The sequence below is a fragment of the Pipistrellus hanaki genome, assembly GCF_964339955.1.
Source record: "Pipistrellus hanaki genome assembly, chromosome: 13".
NCBI classification, from domain to species: domain Eukaryota; kingdom Metazoa; phylum Chordata; class Mammalia; order Chiroptera; family Vespertilionidae; genus Pipistrellus; species Pipistrellus hanaki.
The window spans coordinates 42171305-42197903 of record NC_140515.1 but is presented as its reverse complement, the minus strand read 5'-3'; the positions used below and the strand labels follow the sequence as shown (position 1 = coordinate 42197903).

General features: G+C 43.6%; 1 protein-coding gene across 2 annotated transcripts in view; it reads left to right on the top strand.

The window, feature by feature from the left end:
• Window positions 1-865: 865 nt before the first annotated feature.
• The window catches only part of ZNF385D (zinc finger protein 385D), a 274109-nt gene continuing 248375 nt past the window's right edge, over window positions 866-26599 (top strand). The window contains exons 1-2 of one of the 2 annotated variants that reach the window (XM_084902976.1): window positions 866-1226; window positions 2019-2161. In XM_084902976.1, coding sequence (XP_084759102.1) covers window positions 1165-1226; window positions 2019-2161 — 205 coding nt within the window. In that variant the 5' untranslated portion in view covers window positions 866-1164. The remainder of the gene's footprint in view (window positions 1227-2018; window positions 2162-26599) is intronic. The other variant, XM_084902977.1, reaches the window with a different exon arrangement.

The window sequence follows — 26599 nt, the reverse complement described above, 5'->3', positions numbered from 1 at the left end:
TGGTATCTATATTGTACCGGCGATTAGACTGCGATTTTGACACAATCCCGGTTGCCTTTCAGACTCAACATCTCTCCCGCTTTAGGGGTCCAAGGCCATCCCAGCCTCAGTGTCCTTTCTACTACTACTTCCTACTGGAAAAGCAGCAGATGTGATCTTGTGAAACTGGGAGGAGGAGACTTTTTCTTTTTTTTTTTTTTGTATCACTTTATTTTTCTTTCCATTTCTCTATTAACCTAGCTCAGGGGGAAAAAAACAAAAAAACAAAACACGCAGGAAATAAAAATAAGTCTTCACCCACTACTCACTGCTTTCTATGATCTGATCACTCCTAATTGAAAAACCTCAATTCCCTTAGCCATGGTCCCTGGAGTCTTTTTACTCCACTTTGGCATTAACATCACAAACAAGAGACCCTCCAGCCCCAGGCAAAGAGAACACCCTGAATGAAAGACAGCCATCCTCTTCCCGCTGCCTTTGTAACTTGGTGGGGAAGGCTCAGTTTGGGCTAGGAGGATGATGATGATGATGATGATGATGATGATGATATGATGATGATGATGATGACAGTCGCGGGAGGGGAGGGGTACCAGGGTGTCTAATTTACACGGTAGACCTCCCCTTCGCCATGTCCCCTCCCTGCACCCCAGCGAACCTCCCCCCGCGTGCTCCTGGGTGGATCGAGGGACCCCGCTGTCTTTAAGAGAGAGCTCCCCCCCCCCCCCAGCGCCCCCTCCCTCCGCCCCCCTCCGGGCCTCTGGGCTGGTCCGAGCTTCCCCAGAGCCATGGTTGGTCCAGGCCGGCGATCGGAGCGCCTCGCTCGCTGGCTCCTAGAACCGGGGGTGGGGTGTGGCGGGGTGGGGGCGGGGGGTCTGTGTGTAGTACTCGCAGCCCTGATGTCACAGGCGCGGCAAGGACATCGCAAGGAGGAGTCGGGTTACAGTGAGGATGGGCAGTGCAGCGGGCGGCCCCGGCGCACGCTCCGGCCGCCGAGGGGGATCCTGAGCCCGGGAGCCGGGAGAGGGGCCGGAGCCTGCGGGGCGCCGCTGCCGCCCGGGACGCACGCTGGGCGGGCGCTCTCCGCTCGCCGCTCCGGGGCCTTCTCCGCCGCCCGGAGCATGAGCGCGCTCTGCCCCGGGAGCCAGCAGCCTTGGGTGCGAGCTGATGCTGAAGGCGCCGCGGTGGGCTCCCCGCTGTCCGATTAATGAGAAACATAATGTATTTTGGTGAGTGCCGACTCTGAGGATGGGATTCTGAAGGGGTGATCACGCTTCATCGGTGCAGATAAGCCCCTTCCTCATTTATTATTTATTTTTTAAAAAAATCTTGGAACCGCAAGAATGGGTGACATGAAAGCTACCTCCCATGGGCACCCGGAGGACCATGCTGGCGGTGCATGCAGCCTTCCAAGCACCCTTTGTGCTTGTGGAGTTGGGGCTCTCAGTCCTGGATGAGTTGGAGTTGGAAAGGAAGAGAGACGGGCTTGGGGGTGGCGAAACTTTGCCCGCATGTGCCTGCGTGAAGTTGGCTCTCTGAGCAGCTGGGGGAACACGGGGACGCGGTGCGCCATGTGGGGAGTCAGGGGCTAACACTCTGGGATGGAAAAGTTCCTATTCCTATGCTACGGATGCTGCGGAAGCTTAGCCAGTGCCAGTGCTTCCTGGAGCGGCTGGGCTTTTCCTTAATGCTGAGGCGGAGAGGGAAAAGGTTCTTTGGGGTGCGGTGGGTTGAGCAGCCGAGAACGCTCCATCCCATTCCTGTTTTCCGTTTAGCCAGAGCAGCCTAGTGCAGCCTGCATCTTATTGTAAACCCTTAATCGCCTTGGCGGAGTTCAAGATGTGTGAGGTTTAGTGGGGTGTCGCGGGGGAAGCTTCCCCGAGGTGTTCAGTGGAGCTGCCCGTGTTTCCAGAAAGAAAAAAAAAATAACATGTTGAGGCTCACCGCTGGGCAATCAGCGGAGCGCTGTGAGCAGGCGGGGAGCTGTATCATCGCACTGTAACGCTGCAACTTGCTGCCAGGGAAGGAGGCAGAAACCCCTCCGCCGCCTCGGAAGCCACGGGATTAGAACTGAAATCGCCTCTCCTCCTCCCCGAAGTGATGCTTTCCCTCTGTGAGTTCCACCCGGCGTCATCCTCTAAGGGCATCTATCTGATATTCAAAGGTTGGTGAGAGCCGCTGGGGAGGGGTCGAGGAAGGGTTGCAGAGGCAAATGCACTGTGTGATGTCGCAGTGAGAGCTGGAAGTAGGAAGTCCAGAGTCATTTTTCAGATTAAAGAAATATTTTGATGAATGGATGGGAGAGGGGGGGGCAGTACGAGTGTCTCGGGTATTGATTTCTGTGTATACTACGGTAAGTGCTTTTTTTCTTTTTCTTTTCTTTCTCTCTCTCTCTCTCTCGCCTTAGAAACATCTGTGAAAGTGTGGAAGGCACACAAGTTGCAAAAGCTGAATGCCTTTAGTTGTCTTGACGGCGGTTTTGATGCCCCTATCGTTTGTGTCATGTTAGAAAAGAGGCATTAAAACTACTAAAATTGATCGGAAAGGAAACAGTCCCGACTTCGTAATCAAATATAAGCCTCATCCAGAGTTGAACATCACCCCTTTTCCAGGGGTTAATGATGGAGATAGTAAGCTTGTGTGTTGACGATGAATAAAATAGCAAAGTAGTGATTGCTGATCCTGAATATATTTTTGATACATGGAAAAGTTTGTAGAGATAATATGTCTTTGGGGCAAAAGAACGTTTTGGCATCTCGATGATATTTGAGGGGTTGGGGAGTAGATTGTAATTTTACTTAAAAGTTTTCAGCCCCTTGCAACAATTTATTGTGTGATGAGTGCAGTGAGGACTGTTGGTGGAATGGTCTCTGGGCTTAGCTTGCGTTATTCACTGTACGCTAGCCCAGCCGTCTTGTGAAGCAGGGTGATTCACAGGGCAATTAGTTTCACTGTGCAACACAAGTTTTTAATAGTCCCCATTGAAATGCGATGTCCTACTTCGAATGAAATGATATACTCTTTTTAAAGGCGAGGCTAAAGTTGCCCTGTGTGTCATGAGCGTGGTGGTTCGGTCTTACCATAATTCCGGCATGAGCTGTGTTTTTCTATTCCCGGAGGAAATCGTGCGGATTCAGGAATGCCGCTGCTTTCAGGTTATGCTATGCAGCCCCTTGTTCAGGCTGAGAAAGATCAGAACTCTGAGAGCCCACCTGTCTCTTAATGAAATGCGGGGGGCAAGAGCCAGGACAGGAGGCATTTTGCAATGCCACCCAGGCATGTGAAGATTCTATAGCATTCAGATGTTTGCAAATCCTTACGACTGTGCTGATACGTACGTGTGTGTGTGTGTGTGTGTGTGTGCGCGCATTGATGTGTGTGCCCAACATTTTAGCTATTTCAGGTCATTTTTCAGAACCATGCTTTTCCTTTGCCTATTACTGTCCCTTCATTTTTGAAGTGCAAAATGATTTACCAAGTCAGGGAGAACAGGGACAAAGGGGAAGCCGGGAAGCATTCTTGAGCTTTGCTGGTGATTTGTGGGATGGGGTAGAGGTGTCAGAATTCTTTTATCTGTGCCCTGAGCAGGGAGTGATGGAGATCATGATGATGCTGTAACATGGGGTGAATTGATTTTCAGGCGGGATATTTACTTCCCTTATAAATAATGTAGTTTGTCAGTGTTACACAACCCCCACCCCCGGTATAACTATAGGATGATTGCCTGAGCAGATTGGCTCCGCTTCTTTGCCTCTCTCATGCCTCCTCTGTCCTTGGTCCGTTGGAGTCAGTTGGAATCAGTTGTCTGTGTGCGAGTTGGTAGAATATTCTCAGTTCTCGAGAACAGCTCATGTTTGGAGTGTGCTGCCTCCGACTTACATGACTAATGGACTCTTTTAATGGCTTAAGCCCCACTCTTATCTCCGACTGAGATTTCAGTGCAGTGTTTTCAATAATTGTTCATTCGCACTTACCGCGCCGTGATTGAAGAGTTTGCTGTTCAGTCACCCTGGATACCTTTGTTACTTATTCTATCGATCTTGCTTGCATTCATTACTTAGAGTTAAAAGTCAGGTTCACATGGGAGACGGAAGCCAGGGAAATCCCAGTCAGCAACCTGGTTGGGATTTACTGTAAATGCAAGGGAGAATAATAAATGCTTCTGAAGTCACCCTCTCCACTCCCATAAATATTTTACCTAGTTAAAAATTACATGTGCCAAGGGTAAATAGCCATTAAAAATGTATCCAGAAATAAAAGCAAGGCAGTTGGGAGACGTTATCCCAGATTAAGGGAGAGTAGCCATGGGTGGTTGTCAGTACAACAGGCAGGAGCCGCCGGATTACAAGCTTGGCTAAAAGGAGTGTGGAGGTATGAAGGGCAGGCTCCTTGCTTGAGTGCACCCCGGTTATGTATCTCAGAGTCTGGCAGAAGGTGTCCCCGTGTCCTGTCTCCAGCTCTAAGCGCCGTATGTCTGAGTCATCTCCCCCTTTGCCATCTGGCCCAGCACGTTTCTCTGCTGTTGGTGCTGTGAGTTGTCACCACTGGTCATATCCACCCCACCAAGTGTCCATGGTTGGCCAGAGGGGTGCCATGTCGAAACCCTCTGCCATCAGGAGAGAAAACGGGAGGCTGATGGCACGGGGGAAACTGTGTGGCTGAACACCAGGATGCTATCAGACCCCAAGAGAACCAGATGGAGAAATGATACAGGAAAAGATACTCCTTCAACACATGCGGGGAGCTGGGAGACAAACGTTAGCGCTCACCCTAAATGCTACCATTAAAGGCATAATCGTAGAGAAAAGGGCAAGCAACATTTAGAAAGTGAGACTGAGCTCTTCAAGTTCAGCTTGGTGTTAATTGTGGGTCAGCTGCCTGCCTGAAAACGCCCCAACACAAATAGGAAAGATACTCCACAAAACCTGTCATGACAAGGAATACATAACTGGGGAAGCTTTTAATACAACAGCTAGAGCAGATTTAGTAGGAAAATTCTGGACCAGACACCTATCCCCCTGCCTATAATAAACACGGTTGTACATTGTCATAGAAGGACTTCTGTTCGTCCCTGGGATGTTTAGAACATTCTTAACTCAGCATTTACACTTTGGGTTTTGGCTGGCCCATCAAGTTTCACCTCTGAAACAGGGTGTTGGAAAAAAAACAGCCAAGTGGCAAGGCTATGGGGAAGGAAATGAGCAGAAACCAGCAGGCAGCAGGGGGAAAAAAGTCCTCTTTTTTGGTGTTTTAGTGGAAACATTTAACTTGTCCTAATTAGTTTGTGCTAAGTGACCTGTTATGGGGAATTAGGCCCACTAGAGTCTTCTAAACACTCCGGAGGTGTTTCTGTCTTACCCAAGTTCCCAGGGACAGAATCATTCAGGAAGAAAGCTGTTAGCTCAGGTTTCCCCTTTTTAAAGTTTGTAGCCAGTACCATTACGTTTTATGAAAGTAAAAAACGTGCAATACATTACTGGGGTGGAGAACATGACAGGTGAATGCTGTTGGAAAGGATTTATGCAGGAACCTGAACTCTACTACAATAATTTAAAAAAATAATAAAGATTTCCCCCTCAAGACTGTTCTCTATTAAATTCATTAAGGAACTGAATTCTATAGTTGATCACTATGCCTGTAATATGGATTCACTATTCATTTACACTCTTAAGTTTTGAGCTAAAATTTACCTTTTTTTAAGAACCTTCTTAGTTGCTATAATTATATGGAAATGAGATGGGTTTATTTAAGGGATAAGTTCCAAAATTCATGAGATAATGACAACTTGCAAAGTTACCCTTTTGTGGGTGGTATAATTGTTCCAGAAAAACAAATGAAAAATTTAAATTAGTGGTTTCTGACTTCCATTCCAGGAGATGTGGTCACAGCTGCTTTTGACCAAAACCTCCCTTGATAAGGCGAGATAGCGAGATAGATGTGTTGGTTTATGTGTGTGTGTGTGTGTGTGTGTGTGTGTGTGTGTGTGTGTTTAACAGTGGATTGTTGAATAGCACCATGTTATAGAAGTACTCAAATATTATTCCTCATTCCCATCTTTTGTGTATTCCTAAATCTGTTCGTATCATTTGAAAGATGAAACACAAAGTATTGATTTAATGAGATGGAAATGAAACTATTTTTTTTTTTAGCAGAGCTGGCTTTTAAGTTTAACCACCATTACATACATTAAAGGTTTTTCAAGTTAAGTCATAAGATAATGTTCAAGGCTTTCCCTGCTTAACAAAGAGTGATGTTTGTATACGAAGGAACCTATTTCTATTTGACCTTAAGACGCAATAAGATGTTTCCACTTGTATTACACTATGAAAAACATGTAAAAAAAAAAAAGCAAGAAAGGTCACAGTCACTGCCCTCTCTCTCTCTCTCTCTTTAAAGCAACCATTACATCTCATTTCCCACAAAGATTAGTTTTGCAACAGAATTTTACACATGATTGGTGGCATTAAGAGAAAATACAGCATAAGAAGTGGCTAGAAATATCAGAGCTTAAAGTGGTTGAGATCACGCTTGAACCAAATTGCTAGGGTTGAAAATAGGAAGACGTTTTGCTCTGTCACAGTGTTAAAATCGTTATGAAGCAGCTGGAAGTCAGCCTTCTTCAAATGTGAACTCCAGGTTTGCACAGCCTTGGAAATTGAGGATATTGCCAGGAAACTCTTTCCATCCCGAAACCTGAAATGCATAGGATCCTCCATCAGAGCACTGAGTGGAGTGCATCGAACCCCTTCTCCTTATTAACCTTTTAGTTTTCTCTTTGTACCCCCCCCCCAACCCCCCGGTGGTATCACATTTCTGAAAGTGGGGAGGAAAGAGAAAAGTAACCTGGCCAAGGTCAGGAGGAAAGGCAGCAAGCAGCAGTGTCAGGATTCGTGCTGTCTGCCTCAAAGCATCACTGTGTCTGGTGGGAGACAGAGGTTGGTGAGCCAAGTTCTTTAATGTCTGTGTCCTCAGCTCCTGGCTCAGCTCAGTGCCTGGCACATGGGCACCTAGAAAGATGTGTTGAATGTGCAAAATTGAAAGGGTGTTTGGAGATCAGACAGCCAGGGAATCCACTTCCTCAGCAAGATCCTTTAAGGCTGATGTTCCCTGTGAAAGCCGGTGTGTGTGCATTGACAAGAGAAACCCTCTTACTGGAGTGACATTCGCTGCCCTTTTTAAATCTGTAAAAGCAAGGGCTAGACCTTAGAAATCAGATCTTACCATAAACATAAGGAATTGCACCATTGTTTTTCTGCTTTTGTTTACTTCCTAAGTCTTTCTTCTTAGGGCTCTGCCATGTAAAAAGAGGGCCAGATCTTTTAGAATATTAAGACCAATGTACAAAAATCCCTGAAGAATGCCTAAAACTATCATATAAAATGGTAGATTATATCTTGTATCTATTCCCCTTCATTTCACTTACTTCCCCTTAATTCACGACTTATGTATTTCAGTATCACCTGGTTTCAGTGAATTTGTCCCAGATGTTGGCATAGCCAGGAGACTGGAACAGGCAGGAAAACCTGTGTCTCAGTAGCCAAAATGCCCAGAGGGCCACCAATTTCAAAGACTGCCATTTGTTAAGGCCAAAGAAAATGGACAGGATTTTGACACTGTTTGCAAGGCTTTTGTAAAATTGTTCTTCACCCTTAACCTTTTTCCTATCCACGCCTGTTGCTGATGAGGGAATGTGCTAGTGGCAAATTGCTCTGAGGATAAAAATGCAATTAACAAATGGAAACATGCTTTGATAAACATGATCGCTTACACTTTTATAGCAATTTGTATTTATCAAAAAGACATCAACATTCTGCGCTTCTTTTTAATGCTCAAAATGACCCATTGCAGGAGGTAGACGAAATATAATTATCACTATTTTTAGGAGAGGAATCTGAGCCTGGGTTGACTGCAAGAACTTTCTCAAGGTCACAAGGCTGGTACGTGTGAAAGCCAAGACTGATTCAGTACTTCTGGGTCTTCCTTCAGTGTCTTCCCTCCCTGTAGCAGAGCACAGGGGGATATCTTATGAATGGAAGATGATCTGTAATCCTAATGCCAGAAAAAAAATTCAAGCTAATAGGTAAAGAAATCCTAGACAAATGACTAGAAACTCAAATATGTTTGTGTCTGACATTGTGGAATTCTCATTGATCAGAGGTCTGAGCATATGTCATACTTCTACTTATTCCACCTTGATTTTTAAATCAAATAGTTAATTATAATCAGAAAAAAACAAAACAAAACCTACACTAATTAGAAGGCACTAAGCTGCCTCAGGCAGGACTCAGGCTTTCTCCACTGCCTCAGTTTTTCCAAGGCAATGCCAGATATTAAGGCTTGTACTAATTATATGTTATGCATTCCTCCTGGCTCACTATTTAATTCAATGCTTGTAAAAAAAAAAAAAAAAAAAAAAAGTCATTTGTGCTCCAAACTCTGATATCTACAGTGACACCATCACCAGTGTGTTTTTTTTTTCAAGATGGAGTCCCAGGCTGGTCTCTATTCCACGACTGATGAAGAGGAAAAAATGGCCTCTGTTAGAATTTTAGCTGTTCCAGTTACTGGCTTTGTATCTTTGGGCAAGCCACCACACTTTTTGATATCCAGACTTTTTTTGTGTGTGTGTGAAAGTAGAATAATGATAATATGTTTCCCACAGTTCTATTTTGAGGACTAAAATATACAAGGCATATAAAAGTGCCAAGCCCCAGGAAGTACATGTTAAGCCGTCAGTAAAATTTGATTCTTTTCTTGCTTTTTCACTTCCTAGCCAACCAAATATACAAATGTATAAAAATGGGGGGGAAAAAAGGGATTATTTCTGTTGGGACAACCAGAAAACCGGAACCATACCTGCTAACTCACAAAGAAGGACTTTAATGCAGATAATTTGCTATATGGGTGATGGAAGAGCTGAGAAGCTGCATGAGGGACAATGAGGCAGCCAAGGCTGGCAGTAGTAGGAAGCTCGAAGCTGTAAGATAGATGAGATGTCATCCCGGAGGCCAGGCCCAGGGCCTTATGGGAGGAGTTGGAACCATGGCAAGCCTAAGTCACTGAAGGATGGAGGGATTCAGCTTTATGCACACAGAGAGGCAGAGAAATACCCTGGCTTTTCCCTTTCACCCACCCTCCAATGAGCTGCTTCTGTCCCCTCATTGGCAGAAGCAAGCCAATGGCCAACTGACAAGGCAGCCTGGGCAGTACATCCTGTAGGAATAGCCTCCTTGGCCAATGGTCGGCAAACTGTGGCTCACGAGCCACATGTGGCTCTTTGGCCCCTGGAGTGTGGCTCTTCCACAAAATACCACACGCAGGCACCCACGTACAGTGCAATTGAAACTTTGTGGCCCATGCGCAGAAGTCAGTTTTTGGCTCTCAAAAGAAATTTCAATCGCTATACTGTTGATGTTTGACTCTGTTGACTAACGAGTTTGCCAACCACTGCCCTAGGCCATCTAGAGAAAGTTCAAGAAGCAGATCTCAGGGCAAACTGACCAATGACCTGGAAGGAGATCTTACACCTGGTTGCAGGAGCACTTGAAATGAGTCAGTGTCTCCGTATAAACATCTCAGTGGATTGGAGAGAGGCTCTCTTGGGGGAAGTACTGGTAAGAGGAAAGGGGGTCGAGCTGAAGAGCTTTCAGCAATGCCTCGCCAGTCCTCCCAGTTCAAGTGCCTACTCTGTCACTTTCTGGTAGCATGACATGGGACACGTGGGTGGTTCTCTCTCTGAGTCACTATTCCCTCTCGACAATGGGTTTAGGAGTCTGTCTGGTAGTGAGGGTCATGAGAAGTTGAAGGCAAGCTTCATAATCTGCAAAGCACCATATGAAAGGGCCTTGTTATGAGGACGTAAAAAACCAAGCGAGTTAGAAGAATGGATTTGGACAAAAATAACCACTTGGAGATAATACGTCCAGCTCTGCAGCTTAGCATTCCAGCAGAGATTTCTAGTGGCCCAGGGAAGGGAGGGAGCGTTTGATCACTTCCTCCAAAAGCCCCTGGTACTGTGGGGTCAAATGTACCTTTGAGGCCACTCCTAATCTGTTCCTTTGTCGCTATTCTATCTATACTAAAGAAAGGGAAATCACAGACGCAGAGGCTGTGGAGAGCAAGTGAGTTGGCAGGAAACCCTCCACGAAGACTCCGTGGTCCATATTCCTCCCTCTGCAGCACTCTAATGGGGATGGACACCTTGAAAGCCGCAGGAGTTTATTAATAGTTGTCTGGAAGGAGAGAGGGATTTGGTATCGATTTTTAGCTATGCTTCCTTGTGTTGCCGGACTTCTAAACAGTTCTCCCCTTCCTGTATGGAATGATTAGCATCCCTCTCAGAGCCAGCTCCAGAAGCCCAGCCACAGGGCATAACGTATGCGCCCTGGTTTGGAGGCCAGGCTGCATTCACTCCGGGGCAGCATCACCCAGCATCACCCTCCCCCAGCACCATATGGAAGGCACTACTTACCACCAGGTGTTTTAATTAGCTGCCCCAAGGAACGGCAGGCTATCACGGAGAGGGCTGTGTGCATGCTTTAGAGTTACATCTTAAGGCAACTTTAGCAGTGAACAGTTGCATTAGAAGGCAGACTCTTGTGTGTGTGTGTGTGTGTTTTCCCCTTTAAGAAATATGTTGTGTAAAATCCTAAACACAAACCTTCTGGTAAATTACTTCTTCTTTTTTTTTTTTTTTTTGGCATCATTGCCTGATTTTTCCCTAACTTTAACATGCGCAATCACTAAGACAATGAGAGCGAGAAGCCCAAAGGCATGGCATTTATGGATCTCTCTGATTTTCCAGAGAATTTTTCACCTCCCGTTGGTGGAGAGCAGTCCTGGCAACCTTGAAGATGGGTAATTTAAGCACTTTACAAAGTGCATCCTGTGCCCTAGGAGTTCTCAGCTTGCCCTTGGATCCCTCAGGCAACAGGACCAGGGTGCCAACCCGGGCACTGTGAATTGAAAGCCTGTGTTCTTTCCTCCCCAACATACTGTTTCCCCTTAGGGCAATGGGTCCATGGCATGTAGTCTGGGCCTGATTACAAACTGCTTATGCTGACCCACCCTGGAGTGGAAGTTCTAGCCATGGTCTCCCCTTCTCTTTACTTGGGATCCTGTATAGGGCTGGCACCAGAAGGAGCTTTATGCTTCTACAGTGGATTGAGGATCACCACGGTATAGTTCTGGAAAAGATTTTTAGAACCTTTCTCAAAATGTAATGTTGGTACAAGTCACCCGAGGATCATGTCACAATGCAGCTCTTGAGTCAGTGGGTCTCCAGTGTGGCCTGGGATTCTGCTTTCCAATAAGCTCCCAGGTGACCTTGGTGCTGCTTGCTGACCACACTTCAAGGAGTACACTTTTAGAGATTGCTTAGCTGAGGTCTGTGAACCGCTTTCTGCAGATATGGGAAATCAGGTCTAAGTGTCTAAACTAAATTGCTCTATTTATAATCTGCAGCATACTGAATGGTTTATGGTTAGAGTTCCGCTTGGAGTGACAAACCATCCCATTTTGCCTGATACCGAGGGGTTTCCCAGGACATGGGACTTTCGGTGCTGAAATGAAGGAAGCCTCACACAGCAGCCTGGGATGAATTGGTCACACTCGTTCCAATAGATCAAAATTGAGTCCCGGGTTCAACACCGAAGACAACCAAGTTCCTCATGGAGAACTTGGGCAAGTCACTTGATTTCCTTGAGCCTTGTTTCCCTTGCTGTGGACAGGAACCATCCATGCAGCTTCCTAGAATAATTGCAAGGATGGAGTTAGAAGGTGTATACTAAGTATTCCACACGCTGTTGCAGTGGCGATTCACACTAAACGTTGGCAGTGGCTATCGCCATGAATTCAGAGACCTGACTCCGCATGCCTCTCCATGACTGAAAAGAAGAAATATCCCAAAGATCAAGTATAAGTGCTCATGGATCATCTTTATGGCACCATCACTGTACAGAGAGAGCAGCTTATAAATCACCCCCTGCCCTGAAATATGATGGGTGAACCGGGGTGAAGTCATTCTTGGTTCACTGTACTGTCTGCCTCCCCTGAATATCAATACTAATGGGTTTTGTTTGCTGTTTAGGGAAAGAAAGACCTGGCTAAGACTTAGCCACCTTGGGACATTTTGAATTGGCCCCTCATGTTCCTGTCAGCCTTGTTTATCCATTAGCGTCTCTCTGAGCTCTGTAACAACTTATGAGGGCAGCTGAAGCTAATGACTGTGCCTTCCATCTCCCCACCTGTCATTGTGGTAACAGTCGATATCCTTAAAACAACGTGCACACACACAGACAAGGTAGCGCTATACTGAAGCCTTCACTAAATGTCGGGGGTAGGGGGCGAATCTAGAAAGACTTCTAACTCACACACTTCCTAGCACAGAGCCTGGCACATGGACACTGGAATCGTACATGTTTATTGAGTGGAATGCCAAGCCGTGGGCATCTCTCCTTGACGGACTTCCAATAGAGACCTGAGGTTCCACTTCCTCCCGCTTAGTTGGCTGGTGTTGAGTGAATGGCCTGGCAAACACATGCAAAAGGGAAACAACCAACACACAAGTCAAACCTAGCAGAGCCAATGCCCTTACCTCCTGTCAAATGCCATCCGCTCATCGGAGCACTTAGTCTGCCAAATATGTGACTTTTATGTGCAAAGCAAAGTGTTCCTTTTGTGTGTTTTATTATGACTGGTAAGTAGGGCTGCTAGGAGCAGGAAATTATGCCACAGTGGGGGTTACTGGGCCTGAACGGCTGCTGACTAGCATTGTTGACAAGAAAACAAATGAACAATGAAGCAGAAGCAGAAGCTACTCCTGCTCTCCTTGAGCGTAAAATACAGTTGCAGAGAGATCCCAACGCAATTGCACTTTCCTGAACGATGTCCATTTTAGAGGCAAAATTGGGAGACTTCTTTTTCTCTTCCCATCTTCTTTGCTATTGTCTTCGCCTGTGCCATCATGAAGCGCAGGAAGCCAAAGTCTCTGTTTCACAGACAGGAAAACGGAGGCACAGAGATTAGTGAAGGCATATATCTGGCTAGTACCAATACTCAAAACTAAAAATTAAAACCACGTCTTGATGGAGTGGTGTACATTTGGACAAATTGCCCCTCGAGCATCAGCTGCCAAATCAGTAAATTGAGATAAGGGGAATTCGTCCTATGTCACAAGGCTTGAGCAATGAGACGATAGTAAACAGCCGAGCTGGGTCAGACCTTGTGTAAAGCTTCTGAAAGCCAAAGCCCAGGAGGCTGTTCTCACCATTCAAGTAGAGCAGTGGGTGTTGGAGCAGGCAACACATGAAAAAGGGAAAAAACCAACCCACAAGTCAAACCCCTCTCCACTTGCACACCAAGCAATCACCTGGCGGTGGGACCTGAGGCTGAGATCAGGGAAAGATTCCAGTTCCCATCCAGAAAAGCACAAGCGCAGGAGATACAAAGTCTTACCCATGGAATATGTAGCACCAACACCAGTGCCAGAGATGCACCCAAACCCTAACTTACAAGTAATGCTGATCACAGTGACAGCTGACTTCCCTGGGCTGGGCCATGTGCCTGATATCAGGACCCGTTCTTCCACAGGGATTTCCTTTCTCACTGAGTTCTTTTTGGGCACAGTGTGCAATGTGCCCCATGTGGGGTGATCTTTTCTAAACTGATGATGATCAGACTTTTTTTTAGGTCCACGGGAGAGACCATGAAATCTTTCTATGCCCTCAATAGAATACTTTCTGTTTTTCAGAAAGATAATGTATGTTCAGTTTTAAACATGGAATATTCTACACAGGTAAATGGTAAAAATGAAACCACCTACTTGTAACCTAGTGCAGTTTGTTACATTTGAGAGATTAAATCCTATGGGAGGCTGGGGAAGCGGGTGGGGGTAATGGTTGAAGATGGACAAGAGGCACAGATTTGAAGTTATAAAGTAAACTAGTAGACCTGCGCACAAATCTGTGCGCCAGTAGCTCTCTGTGGGGCCTGGCCGCTCCGAGCCCACTGCCCAGAGGTTCTCCGAGGCCCAGAGGCCCACCCACAGCTGGGCGCAGAACACTTCCCTCGTCACTGCAGCAACAAAGCAAGCATTCTGCCAGGCTGCTCACACTGCCCACTCTCAGCAGCTGCCACCCTGGGACTGGGGGACTTTGATGGGGTTGAAAGGACTGGGTGGCACCCTCTTGTGATTATGGTTATCGCTGTTTTTTATGATGGAGTGATGGTTAATTTGCATATTACCCTTTTATTGGAGAGGATAAGTCATAGAAATATAATGTGCACATGATGACTATAGTTAATAATGACATATTGTATATTTGAGAGTTGCTAAGAGAATAGCCCTCCTCACAGGAAAAACAAACAAACAAACAAACTGAAGTTATGTACAATGATGGATATAAAGTAAACTTACTGTGGTGATCATTTCTCTCTATATACATATATCTAATTATTATACTCTATACCTAAAACTTATACAATATCATATATCAACTAGAGGCCTGGTGCACAGATTCGTGCATGGGTCAGGTCACTTGGCCTGGCCAGCAATGGGGGCCGATTGAGGCCATCTCCCCCAGTCAGAGGTGAGGGACCTCCTGAGATTGGCTGGCTGGGGGAGGGACCTTGGGAGGTTGGCTGACTGCAGGAGATTGGCTCTGGGAGCATACTGACCAGCAGGATGCAGCTCCTGCATGGAGTGTCTGCCCCCTGGTGGTCAGTGTGTCATAGGAACAGGTTGACCAGTTGTTTGGTTGACTGGACCTAACAGTCACTTAGGTTTATATATATATAAACCCTTCCAACTATATTGAGATATAATCTATATGTATAGATTATATCTCAATATAGTTGGAAAAAAATTATAAGGAAGGGTATATGTGCACACACCCCCTTTCTTAGCACATCATATACCCTGCTTTGAATATTGCTTTATTTAGCATATATTGGTGTTTATAATTCTTTTTTCTTTATAGCTATATAGTATTCTAATGCCAGTACATATTTTTTATTTATTTTACTGGCCCCTTTAAAAGAAAAATAAGTTCCTTCTATTATTTTACTAATAAAAAATAACAATGAATATCATTGTGCCTACGTAATTCTTTGCGCACATGGACACACATATCCAAAGGATAAATTCTTAGACATGGAATTTATGGGGCAAAGGGTATTTCATTCTCATGGGTATTTCCAAAGTGCCCCATGGACATTTTTTATTGATAAATTTCTGTCATTAAAATAGTGCCTTTCAAGCTGGTGACAATTTATGTGAAAACTTCTTGGCAGGCTTCTCAGAGACTTCTCTGGCTTCTCAGAGTGGAACAAAGTGCAGAGTGAAGCAGCTGCTTGCTTTTTTGTCTTTGTGTCTTTGCTCTCCCCTCCCCTGTTTCTCTGTTTTACTTTTATTGTGCCCATTCCATGTGGATATGAGGTTCAATATTCAGAAAAAAGCAATGGTGCTGTAGAATTGAAAGATTTCCTATGCTTTAGAATGGGGATAAATACAATGGAAAGAATGCATCTTGTAAATGACATCATACCCTCCTGCCTCAAAACTAGAATGTTGATCCTTGAAAGATCTCTAACTTGGTTAGATCTAAAGCCAAATATGGTTGGCAGTTTCATTTTCTTTTGCAGCCAGTGGGCATTAAAAGGGAAAAAGCACATTTGCATTATTACATATTTCAGTGTTTTTCCCTACTATTCCTAACCCCATGACCTTAGGTTACTTTTTCAGAACACATTAGGCTTAAGAATAAGCTGCAATGTCTATAGCATATCTCTGTGGTAAAAATGTCACATTTATTAAAGAAAAAAAAATCCCCAAGTCATAATAATGGTCACCATTTATTGAGCTCTTTATAGACATCAACTCATTTTTCCCCCTAAAGGGATGAGATTATTTTAATGAACTAGATGTGATTCTCTATACTTTATAAAAAGAGGAAAGATATGACCACAGGTTAAGTTTCTTGCCCAAGGTCACATAGCTTGAACCTGGTAGGCAAAGGATTCAAACCCAAGACCTTCTGATTGGACATCTTCATGGGCCAAAATTGATGTTGATGTTTTGGTGTTTTCTGTCTAGCACACCAGCTACTCTTGGGCCACATCTGATTTTTTGGTAGTAGGGGGAATTTATATAAGGTGGAAATTCTCACTTTCATGGTCCTTGCTGTTGAAGCATTTGAAGGGCAATCACAGCAATTCCTGCTAAGGTATAAATAGTACAAAGAGCTCTACCCTACAGCAGGGGCTCTGAGGAGGGAGGGTGACCAGTCATCTGTTCTCTTCTGTTGAAGAGATGGTCTCCCATACTAACTGCTACCTCTTTGAACCATCTTAACAGGCCTAGTGCTTATAAATCAGCAAATCACTGTACTTTATAACATACTAGTTAGGAATGCTGTGTGGAACTCACTGTCTAGATTCCTAATTTACATCCCTTCTGTTCACTGAGCCATTGAAAGTTCTCCCCACCCTATTGAACATACACACCTTGTGTAATACACAGTAAACATTTTCATACCTACATGGTAGCTTGGGATCTCTTCTCACATCTGACATCCTTACATTTCCAGGTGAGAAAAGGGGAGATAATAGTTTGATTATTTAACCCCATTAAAGAGTCAGCATGAGTGAAGGAACTAGGCTGCCTAGAATTCAGGCTTGTTGAATCCTTCCCAGTACCATTTGCCCTCCTTAGGATTCAAGAGGGATTTCTATTGGCTCAGTCTTCCAACAAATCTAAGAGATAAGTATTATTATAATTTTATAGGTGAGAAACCTGGCATTATGTTATTTTCCAGGGTTATACTGAGAGTGTGGGAGCCAGGGATTGGATTCAGGCTCATACACTGTCTATCCCTCCTCTTTGCCTCCTGGATTCAAGGTTATGGGCTGCCATCCTGTGCTTTAGGGTTGCTAGTAAAAGTGGGTGGATCCTATGCTTTTCAGGGTCTAAATGAATTCAAAGATTTCTCCCAGCCCTAAAAATCTCTAATCCTACAATAGCTGTGGGGATAAAAGAGTGGAAATCATTGGAGCAATAAATCACTGCAGCCAACTTGAGTCCCAAAAGCATGATCCAGTCTCCCTCATACCATTCCTCACTGTCAGCAGTGTGCATCATTTATCTCTCACGTGAAATGCTATAATTGTCTATAATGAATTTCCTGATCTTATTCTCTCATGCTTCCAACTCAGCCAGCACTTTGCCATCCCAAGGCATAACTACAGACATGCTACATACCTGCCAACACACACACACACACACACACACACACACACACACTCACACACACACACACGCACCTCTAGGGGTCCTTATTTTCTGATACAGAGCTTCCAAAACTCCTTCTTCAGGTGGTCAGTGCCGTCCAGGTTTGGCTTCAGTTCACCTTGTAGTTTTATTTTTACAAAACTCTCCTTCTTTCACCCTCAGCTCTGTACTACCACTCCCTGTTTCTTAACCCTTCTGAAACTGTCTCACATCGTCCTTCTAACCTGACATGTAGCTTGTTTAGAACCCTTTGTCTCTAAAAAACTAAGCATTCATTACTTTTCACTCTTTTTTTTGTCTGACCTTTCAATGTTTTATATAAAAACACAATATTATGAATTCTTCAAGAAAGTCCACTGCAAAAGCCCCCTCTTTAAAAGGAAGACCATCTAATTCTTTATAAAAGAAATAAAAACCTCTTACCTGAATTGCCCTGTATGGTCTTGTCAAAACCTGTCTCAGAAAAAAAAACAAAAAAAGGAACCTGGAGTCTTTAAAAAGTCTCAGTTTGTATTTCCACCTCTTGATTTACTGAGTCAGAATCTTCAAGGATGGAGCCCCGGAATTAGTATTTTCAACACCCCCCCAGCTCCAAATTTAATATCTCAAGATTCTCATCCAGCTCTCCATAAATAAACCTATAAATGTAATGCTATCACACTTAAGGAACTAACGGTGAACTTGACAGAATTATACTACAATATATCTGAAAGAAGACGCATAAGTAAACTCTCCAGGAAATTACGATGAGGGAGTGTTCTGATAGGAGAGACTTACCCTAAATTAGATCATAAAACCATAATAATTAAATAATTTTGTCCTGAATGGTAGGTAATAAAAAGAAGATTAGAATATCTAGCAGGAAACGTTAATATTTCTCTATACGGGGATCTAGTCTATGATAAAAATGACATGTCAGTTCATTGTTGGAACCAGGAAATATTAAATGATTTAGGTACAGCTGGATAAACAATTAGACAAATAAATACAGCGTATTTCTATTTCACTTCTTACACCAACATAAATTCTAGATTGAACGCAGATTCAAACATAAAAAATGATGCCATAAATTTATAGGAGAAAGCCGGGTGAATAAATTTATACTCTTACCATGGAAAAGGCCTTTGTAATCAGGATACAAGCCCCAAACCGTAAAGGGGACACAATAAATCTAACTGCATACAATTAGTAACTTGTATTAGGGAAAAATTCAAAAAGTAAGTTAAAAAAGAAAAATATTTTTCTGAAATTTGAAAAACAGTATTTAAACAGCTATGTCAGAGAAATGGCTAATTTCTTTAATTAATAAAGAGCTCATAAGAATCAGTAAGAAAATATAAACTGCTCAAAAGAAAAAAAATGAAGACTATGAGCAAGCACATTACAAATAAAGGCATATTTTGCCAGTGAAAATATAAAACTACACTAATTTCACTCACAACACAATATAAATGAAATAATGGAGTTACATGTATATATAATTCCTTCATTTAGCGGATTGATATTTAAAAGTTGGATAACATTTTAAGAGTTGGGCATTCAGATACAGTCCTGTGTGAGAGAATAAATTTTTGCGAACTCTATACAGGTGATTTGATTATATTTATATGTGCATATTTTATAGCAAGTACATTTTACCCTAGAAAGCTTGTTCCTTAGAACATACTGTATATTCCCCAAAAGGTCTGCATATATAAGGATGCTAAATGCAGGGTTGCTTTTTAAAGTGTAAACTAGAAACAACCAAAGTGGAACACCAGTAGGAGACACAGTAAATAAAATTATGGTACATTCAACGTGTTTGAATAGTATGCGCCCACAACAAAGTAAGCATGTCTTTATGTGGTGATGAGGGGGAAAACATAGAATGCAGCAGCAGTAAAAGATGCGAATAAACATTTAAGAAGGGTTTTTGATTAGGTACTATCCTGCTATCTCCTTTCCAAAAAGAAACATAAGAAATGGCTAGCCGTTATTAGCTTTGGGCGGAACTTGTGCTTTTTAGGTCATTCTGTGCAGAAGGGATGGATGCTCCCCTAGGCCGGGCCCATGTCTGTTTTGCTCAGTGCTCAGTGCCCAGCATGGCAGAGCGCCTGGCACATCACAGGTGCTCTGTCACTGTAAATGGAATCTGGCCCTGGAATATGAGTCACTTTTTTTTTTGTTCCCTTGTTTATATTACTCCGCATTAACACAGATAAGAGATAGATTAGTGGAGAACGATTATGCGTTGTAAGTAATAGCTTCCCGGGTGGTTCTGACGCTCAGCCAGAACTGGAGAGCATGGTCGGAGCACCATCTTTTTGTCTTTGGGGAAGTGCCTTGTTCAGAAAGCAGGACATATGTCTGTAGCCAGGCGTAACTGATACCTGTTTTTAGGTTGCAGGCTTTTCTTGCCCAGGACTGACACATGGTTTAGGTCCCCTGTGTGGTTGTCAGGTTGTCTGGCTTTAGTCCCACTTCTTGTGACAATCAGCCAAGTGACCCTGGGCATATCCCCTGACATTTGACATCTACCTCTCCATTTCCTCACAGGGTTTTTCCTGAGTGAGATAGTGCAATTGTCTCAGGGTGAGATGGTAGCAGTTTGTTATCTAGCCTGAAGTGATCTAGTCCAGTGGTCGGCCAACTCATTAATCAACAGAGCCAAATATCAACAGTACAATGATTGAAGTTTCTTTGGAGAGCCACATTTTTTAAAACTTCTTCTAACGCCACTTCTTCAAAATAGACTCGCCCAGGCTGTGGTATTTTGTGGAAGAGCCACACTCAAAGGGCCAAAGAGCCGCATGTGGCTCGTGAGCCGCGGTTTGCCGACCACTGATCTAGTCAGTCAATGATTACAGAAAGAATGCAGAATGGATCCATGAATGAATGAAGCCCATGCATGTAACGGGAAGCCCGAGGCAGCCACTTTTCTTCATCTCACAGCCCTGGAGGGATTTTTCATAGAAATTCATCTGGTGATTTACACCAAACTGGATACGCAGGCAGGCAGTCCCCTTCCATCTACAAGGGGATCCTCTTCTCCAGGTCTTGTTCCTCAGCCACGTCACTGACCGTTGCAGGTCTATTTCCTAGGAGGTATTCTGAGTGGTGTCATCTCTTGGGTTATTAAAGCATTTCCTCTTTATTGCCCTGGCTTCCTGGATTGTTACTGTATTTTTAAGCCTTCTTTATTTTCATTTTTGTGCCAGATTTCCCACTTAGTTTGTTGACAGCCCAATCCAGGCCAAAGCACTGGCAGAGCCAAGACCTTATCTTTAAAATATGTAGTGGGGAGAGAGAAGCCTCCATCCCACCAGAATCCCTCAGAGTTAACAAGATCGCCAAGGTCCTCGAGTCACACCATCTTCCTCTGCTTGTGGAATTAACAGTTTTATCTTCAAACACAACATGGCAGAGTGGAAGATAATCTTTTTTCACTGCTGGTTGTAAAATAAGCATTGCCTCTTCTTCACATGTCTTTACTAATAAAGCTTGAATGAAGACCTTTTAGCCAATGTCTAGCAAAACAGTCTTTAAATAAATATGCCTTAATGAGCAATTCATTTTTAGATGATTTTAAATTCTCATTGTTTATAAATTTTATACCTCTAGGTGTAACAGACTTGAATACTGATAACTTTATTTATTTATTTACTTATTTTTGCCACCAGTAAGACCAGGATGGTTGGAGCAATACCTCTTTGTTCACCCTTACTGAATTAATAGGGGAGAGAGCAGCTCAGCGTGAATGAAACAGAGTTTCTATTTCTGTACTCAGAACGGAGACAGTATAGAGCAGTGGTTGGGAGCACAGGCAGTGAAGGCGTCCGGCCATTTTATTAGTAGCTCCCTCACTTATATGCTGAGTGTCGCCATGTCCCAGGCACTGTTCTAGACACTAGAGGTACATCAGTGAACAAAACAAAGATCCTCGCTCTTGAAGAACTTACATTTTCATGGGAAGAGGCATATATTAAACAACAAACATGATTGATAAATCAATATTAGAATATTAAGAGGCACTATGGATGGGAAATACAGTTCAGGAGTGATGGGGCAAACTACAGGAGGGATGGGTAGCTGGCTGGAGGGGGCCTCCTCATGAAGGTCAGGCATGATTTAAATGAGTCAAATCCCTCCTCTGCCACTAACCAGCCGAGTAAGCCAGGCAGAACTTCTGACCACAGTTTCCTCACTTGTGAAGTGGGACAAATCTGTAACCCATGTTATGGTGGGAATTAACTGGGCAAACCTCGGTAATGCACCTGACCTACACAGTAGCTCCTCGGAAAGCTGAATGGTTTTTGTTGCTTGTTTTAAAAGGGCAAATCATTTTTAAATAAATATATATTTTTAAGTGGACATGTGTCATGAGGTGGTGTCACACAGGTCTTGAGCTTCTATGACCTGGGAAAAGCTTGGCTTTGTGTGTGTGTGTGTGTTTTTTGTTGTTGTTTTTTTGTTCTATTTATTTATTTTTGTTTTGTTTTTTTGTAAACTGATACTGGGAAAGAAAATGCCACCATACTGGTTGGGTGGACATCTGAGCTTTTCTTTCTTTTACTGCTTATATTGGGGAAACCACCTGGGTCCTAACCTGAACAGGCTTGGCATGAGGCATCAAGACCAGAAGGCAAAGCCTTGCTGGGCAGGCAGAGGGGTGAACCAGGACTGCACCGCCTTGGGAAACCAACCATGGAAGCCAGTTTAGAGACCTGCTGTCCAAAGGGTGTGCAAGCTCACAGAGGTATGTGGGTGGCAGAAGAAGAGAGGGGAATCTGGTAATCAAGACCAATGACACTGTAGATGTGGAGGCAATTAGCATCACTTGCAGGTTTTAGGACCTTCGATCAGTTTAGCAGTCTTTGACATGGATTTGAAACCAGGGGGGAAAATGATTTAATCTCTTTGGTATGGGCACTGGCAAGGGAATTCAGGTCCCATCAGGGGACAGGAAGCAAAAAGAGTTTGAAGTATGAGGCATGGAACCCTAATGGGCCCTAGGAGGTGGGGGTGGGATGAGGAAAATCAAAGCAGCATCTCATAAGTCACTGTGGCCTCATTAGCCAGGAGCTAGACTGAATTCTCAGGGCCTCCAGCAGGAGGGACCCAGGCTCCTGAATATTCAGGATTCGGTCCCTTGGGCAGCCCTGGGCCTGCTGAATGGGTACCAGGGCATTTCCTAATGTAGAGAAACAGAAAAGGGGAGGTATACAGAGAAGGCTTCAGCACCAGGTAGCGGAAAGCATTGTTTTGCAAAGGTAAAGGGGAGAGGGAGAGAGAGAGAAAGAGGGCTGCATAACACATTTCATACAAAATATCAGTTGTACACCCACTGTGGTGTCTAAGGAAAGGTTTTATCCTGAGCCACTTGCTGGTTTGTGCAGTCACAGGGGAGGGAACGGCTATTACTGTACCTCATGTCTACAACAAACAGCGACTTATATTACTCGTCCCCCCTGGGGACCAGGCGCCACCCCTGCTGTCCTATTTGTCTGCAGATATCTCTGGAACATGGACCACTATTACAGTTCAGGCATGAAATGCCAGGCTGAGCTTTGCATTCTAGGCTGATCTTTGTAAAATGCAGTTGACAGGCTTTGTGTATTTATAAACACATCTTTTCCATAGAGTGTAACATTGTGCTTGCATCATTTAAAATAGTCTGAATTAATATTATTATTATTGCCAAGGAATTGAAGGATCAAAAGCATTTCACGTAAATTAGGTACTCCCAAAAATAGGATGTTCTTGCCCTTATTTTTGTTGTAAAACCTCAAAGAAACTCAAAGTACAAGGAAATTATTTCTTCATATCTAATGAGAGGGATTTTTCTGTATCTGTGGAGTCTTTTTTAGGATACATCAACTTTTGGTACTACTCTCTTTTGTGGGTTATTTCTTTTTATAACCATGAGAAGGAGGTTTTAGCCTGTCTGAAGGATTTCACTTGACCTTTTTTTTATTCCCAATGCAATGAAATATACAGTCTTGTTCAGATCTCTCCCATCGTGCATCAGCTCTCTGCCTGAAGGTGGAAATCTTAAATTCTTTTATTGGTCCTGGATGTTGGATCAGGCAGAAGAAGGATCAACACCTGCTGAGATCTTAGAGTAATTCTAGGCAAGCATTCCAGCAATGAGAAGGAGAGGTGGACATTACCCTTTCCCAGGAGTATAGACCAGTGGTCGGCAAACTGCGGCTCTCAAGTCACACGCAGCTCTTTGGCTCCTGGAGCTTTTAGCATAGGCCAGCTTAGGAGTACCCTAATTAAGTTAATAATAATGTACCTACCTATATAGTTTACGTTTAAAAATTTGGCTCTCAAAAGAAATTTTAATCGTTATACTGTTATTTGGCTCTGTTGACTAATGAGTTTGCTGACCACTGGTATAGACCATACATAGCATTATATTTACATTTGAACTCCCTTCATTAGAGAAAATTCCATTACAATTGCCTCATGATAATGAGCAATATCTTAAAAAATAAGAGAAGGACTTCTCAGCAGAGCATGTCATTCAGCATATGGGCCTACGCTGTTCATGCCCCCTCCATGGTGAGGTTCATCTAACAGGAAAAAGGTACAAATAATTGCATGGTTGCCATCTGGGATTGTTTGCTTCACCATCTGGAAGTCTTCCTGAGGCTCTCCTCTTCCTTCCTCACCAACTGCCCCCACAGAACAGGTCTTCACATTAGATATCAGGGGGCAAACATACTGTTAATATTTGTGATTGGAAACATGTTGCTTTTACGTAGCTTTACAGCATGAAAGGGGCCTTGATGAATTCTTCAGGTTGGTATTTTCAAACTGGAGTGCGCAGCAGAGTCAGCCAGAGGACTTGTGAAATGCAGATCGCTGGGCTGCGTTCCCACAGCGTCTGATTCCGGAGGTCTGAGGCAGGGCCTGAGCATCTGCATATCTCAGGAGTTCCCAGGTGATGCTGACACTGCTGGTCTAAGGCAGTGGTCGGCAAACTCATTAGTCAACAGAGCCTAATATCAATAGTACAACCATTGAAATTTCTTTTGAGAGCCAAATTTTTTAAACTTAAACTTCTCCAAAATAGAGTCACTTCTTTAAAATAGACTCACCCAGGCTGTGGTATTTTATGGAAGAGCCACATCCAAGGGGCCAAAGATCTTCATGTGGCTTGCGAGCCTCAGTTTAAGACCACAGGTTTAAGGGACACACTTTAAGAACCACTATTCTAGGCCAGTGGTTCTCAACTCCTCCTGCACATGTGAATCTCTGGGGCAAGTTTAAAAAACAAAAAAAACTCAAAAAACCAGTGCCCAGGTCACAGCCATGACTACTTTCAATTAGGTTCTCTAGGAGTGAGAAGGAGACAGTATTTACTTTGAGATCTCCAGATGCCCCTCCTTGCAGAAAAATTAGAAAACCACTATTCTAGGTCCATCTTTCCCCTTATTTTTCAATGAAGAAATGCAACCAAGAGAAGTGAAAGCACTCAGGGCCGTACAGCTAGTTAGGGAGATAGTTCTTCTGATGTCTGCACCAGGGCACTTTCCCTGCAAAACAGTTCTTTACCAGCATGCTGATATTTAAAATGTAGCAGCAATTGCATATCGTGACCTCTGCCTGAGAGTCGCCAGTGATCTTGTTAAAAATGTGGATTCTGTCTCAGAGGGTCTGAGAATTTGCCTTTCTAAGAAGCCCCAGGTTTGATCCATGCAGCTGCTCACAGAACACACTTTCAGTGGTGAGGTTGAAATGTACCTTTACCCGGGCCTTATCAGTTTTTAAATGCAAATACAATAGACACTGTGCCCTCAAGTACAAGATCATAGTGACTGCAAGGAAAGCTGGCATGTTTAGGCAACTATGTTAGACCAATTTTTAGCCATTACCAATTTTAAAAGCTTTTGAATAACTTTTTTATTCCTTTATTCTTTGGGGAAAGAAATTTTAATACTTTTAACCTTGTTAACTTTCTGCTGAAAATAGAGTTTGAAAGTAAGAAGAAAGTAAAAATTGAGTGATTTGGAGACAACTACACTCCACCATACTAATTGTCTTTAAAATGGATTCAATTCAGTTTTTCCATTTTGTCTGAATATTCCTAAATCATGCTGGGAAGTAAACACTTTAATTGTTTTAGATTTTCTTTCCTGATTTCCTATTTAGGAGGTTTTATAGCATCCTGATTATGACTTTTGGCCTCTGGAATCAGAATATCTGGGCTCAAGTCCAGGCTTTGTCACTAACAAGCTGCTTCATTATGAGCACACTACTTAATCTTGATGAGGTTCAGTTTTGTTTTGTTTTTCATCTATAAAGTGGAGATAGTAAAGGAAAACTTCCTTGTAGTGTTGAGAGGACTTAATAAACCACTACATCAAAAGTTCCTAGCAAGTATTCAGGCTTTTAGTAAGCACTTCAATACTGGCTTTCATTGTTATCCTCCCTCTTGGCTGGTGGCTACAGCTGAATGACTACTATAGACACCAGTGCTTCCCAGGACTTCATCCTCTTACCTGTCTGCCAAGAATGGTCCTGGAAAGCTTTCTCAGGAGACCAAATCAGAACCCTTTTTCACATAGTGGAGTAGCCTGAGTAGGAGTCCCCAGAAGGATTGGTCAGGAGCAATCTGGGTGAGCATTCCAGAAGAAGTCCCAGTGAGTTGGCATGGAGGGCCCAGACTGCCTAATTCTGTAGGTTCATGTGCTGGGGACAACTGATATAAGCAAGCCTGTTCACTTTTTAGCTCAGTGGTTCCCACAGTGTGGTCCCAGCAGCATTAGCACCTGAATCTCTTGAGAACATATTAGAAATGCAACATCTCCACCTTCACCTGAGACGGGCTGAGTTTGAAACTACAGGGTGGGACCCAATAGTCTGTATCTTAAGGAGTCCTCCAGATGACTCGGTGCAGGTGAGCATTTGTGAAGCACTGCTATAGGCAGCCCAACCCCAATGGACTCTAACCAGAGGACCAATATGATGGGGCTTTATATTTTGGAACGATTACTTTGGTACAACAATGGAGCAAAGGTCCAATTTCTGGATAAGGACTGCAGATAGGCCCAGGCAGTCATCACAAAGCATTTGGAAATCTCATGTGGCTTCAAGTATTACCTGTAAGTTTGAAAATTCCAGAGAGGCTCAGAACATTCTTCTGTCCATATCCATTCTACCCTTCCTTGAATGTATTAGGTGGTGTTTATGGTTTCAACTAGCTTGGTAACCACACATAGTATTTTCCATTCAGGCTGGGAATCCATGGCTGGGAATCTGCAGTTGTGAAACTGCAATTGCGAATGTGAAAATACTGTTTTTCATTTGGTTGAATGCGAGGATATG